This window comes from Theobroma cacao, chromosome 8, assembly GCF_000208745.1.
Source record: "Theobroma cacao cultivar B97-61/B2 chromosome 8, Criollo_cocoa_genome_V2, whole genome shotgun sequence".
Lineage (NCBI taxonomy): Eukaryota > Viridiplantae > Streptophyta > Magnoliopsida > Malvales > Malvaceae > Theobroma > Theobroma cacao.
The window spans coordinates 18887573-18890025 of record NC_030857.1 but is presented as its reverse complement, the minus strand read 5'-3'; the positions used below and the strand labels follow the sequence as shown (position 1 = coordinate 18890025).

General features: G+C 32.0%; 1 protein-coding gene across 1 annotated transcript; it reads left to right on the top strand.

Moving 5' to 3' along the window:
- On the top strand, window positions 683-1144 carry LOC108663046. Its single transcript, XM_018125543.1, has one exon. It carries the CDS (start codon window positions 683-685, stop codon window positions 1142-1144), a length of 462 nt encoding a protein of 153 aa, XP_017981032.1.

The following is a 2453-nucleotide window of genomic DNA, read 5'->3' as shown; positions in this document are numbered from 1 at the left end:
TTGATTTTAATTTCCAAGGACATAATTAAAACAGTTTAACTAAGTAATGGGCCCAATATTGTAATGTGTTATAATATTGAGGGTTTAATATCAAAATTGAAGTTATTTTAACCTAACTATATAAGTCACCTTTTAACTATTTTTCATATGAGAGTTTTTCACAATTGAAAAAAAAAACTAATTTTTGTCAAAAAAAGAAAAAGCGTTTTCTTTTTTTGCCACTACTCCCTTTGTGTGAAAGAGAAAATTGCTTATGAGGCAATTTTCAAGAGAAGTTCAGTTAAGATTGTGAAAAAAAAGAAAAAGATAATTGTTTTCCTCTTTACTAGCATAAAGTATAGTTAAAAACTCCCTCCTTTGTTGAAGGTTCATGTGCAATCGTGTGTACTATTGTTGGAGGTCAAACACTTGATTAGCTAAATTTTTTGCTCTTTGTGGTGTTAGTAAGATTGCTTCGGGAAGTGCCATTGTGATTACGAAATTACTTTGTTAGGTAACTTTCTGAATAATAATTAATTTTGTGCTTTTATGTGTTAAATATCATCAAGGTGATCTATGGGTGGAGGCATGTTTTGGTTGTTTAGTTCTAAAGTTTTAATTTTTTTTCTACTACGTATTTTGAGCATGCCATCCATAGCCAAACCCATCACTTACTACAATCACTTTGTAACTAGCTAATAGAATGATAAGTCACCTTTGTGGGGTTATAAAGGATGTCTTGCTTAAGGTTGGGAAATTGTACATTCCAATGGATTTCGTTGTACTTGAGATGGAGGAACATCAAGAGATTCCAATCATACTGGGACGTCCACTCTTGGCCACTGCAAGTGCACTAATCAATGCAAGGAAAGGCAGAATAACTCTCAAAGTTAGAGAAGAGGTAGTTGAATCTATTATTTTCAATGCTCTTAAATACCCTTCCTCCACAGCTCAATGTTATAGAGTGGACTTAGCCAATGAAAGTAAAAGTAATCTTACTCTACCACCTACAAGTAAGCAAGTACCAACTCATGAGTCAGAGCCATTGCCACTAAATCTCAACACAAAGCAGTGTTATGGTGAGCATAATCTACCACCTTCTAGTGATCTTGATTTTGAGGTTGGACAACACGTAACACACTCTAGTTCACACCTCAACCTTTGACCATGGCAACTTTAACCATATTGGTGGAAAATCTTTAAGGTGGTAAAAGTTTTGTCATATGGCTATGTTGAAATTTTTAATACACTTACTGGAGCATTCAAGGTAATGAAACAAAGCCTCAAGTATTTTTACGGGGATGAAAAAGTGAAAAAAGACGTATCATAGTCAAGCTAGTGACTATAAAAAAAAGTGCTTCTAAGGAGGCAACTCAAGTTATATCCTTTTAAGTTTAGTAGTTATTTTTGTTAGTTTTGCTTTTCTATTTAAATAAATAGTTCTAACCTCTCCCTAACTTGTTTGTCAAGTTTACAGGTTTGGAAAGCATGAAAATAAAGAGGACGAAAATTAGAGCTTTCAATGCACTGTCACCATTGATAGGGGAATTTCTTTTTCTTATTCTTTTTCGCTTTTCACATTGAGGACAATGTGCAATTTAAGTTTAGGGGAGGGTTCTATTGTTATTAGTTTTTGTGCTAGTTTAGGTTAGTTTATTTTCATTAAATTTTTTTATGCATGTGCATTTGCATTTGAAGTAGATTTAATTGTGTCAGTTTCATTTAATTTACCTATGTAATGATGAAAACTCAGTTATATTCCTATGTTGATTCTTCGAAACATGTGAATATTGGTTGAGTGTTATGTAAATTCTCATACTAAGCTTGACTGTTAAGTTAAAATTTCTACATTTTGAACACTATGTCTTTTACTTAGATTCATTGTATATATTTAGAAAAGGTTTATGTGAATGCAAATTTTTGAATTATGTATTAAGTTCTAGAATTTGTTTAATTAACTCTTGAGGCGAAGTCTTAGGCTTTACTTAGTTAAGGAAATGATTTAGACCATTTTTAGACCAATTGAGCCTTTTGTAAACTTCTTTTACATAATTTATCCTTAGTTTTCCTTTTTTAGCCTAATGACACCTTTTCTTTGTTTGAACACTAAATTTTTAGCCCAAATCCTTATATAAATAGTTCCAATTTCTTGAACCCCTCATTCCTAAGTGCATAAGTCAATTTAGGAAGTTATGAGCTAAATGGTGGAAAAGGTAGTAAAGATGAAAAATGATGAAAGATTCAAAAATATGATTGTATTCATCTCACTACCCAATAAAAGAAATAAGTTTAGGGGTGTGAAATTGAGAAAAACAGAAAAAGAAAGAAAGAAAGAATGAAGTGTTGAACAAAAGAAAAATGTTGATGAAAAAGGGGTATACTCGGTGAAGGAAAATAAAGCTCTTAATAGGTCCTAGATTGACTATGTGCTCAGGGTGATTTGAGCTAGACATTATCCCATATCCCATTGTAAC

Bases quoted from the DNA above. Each gene is read 5' to 3' on its own strand.
- LOC108663046 (XM_018125543.1), top strand. From the start codon at position 683: ATGATAAGTCACCTTTGTGGGGTTATAAAGGATGTCTTGCTTAAGGTT.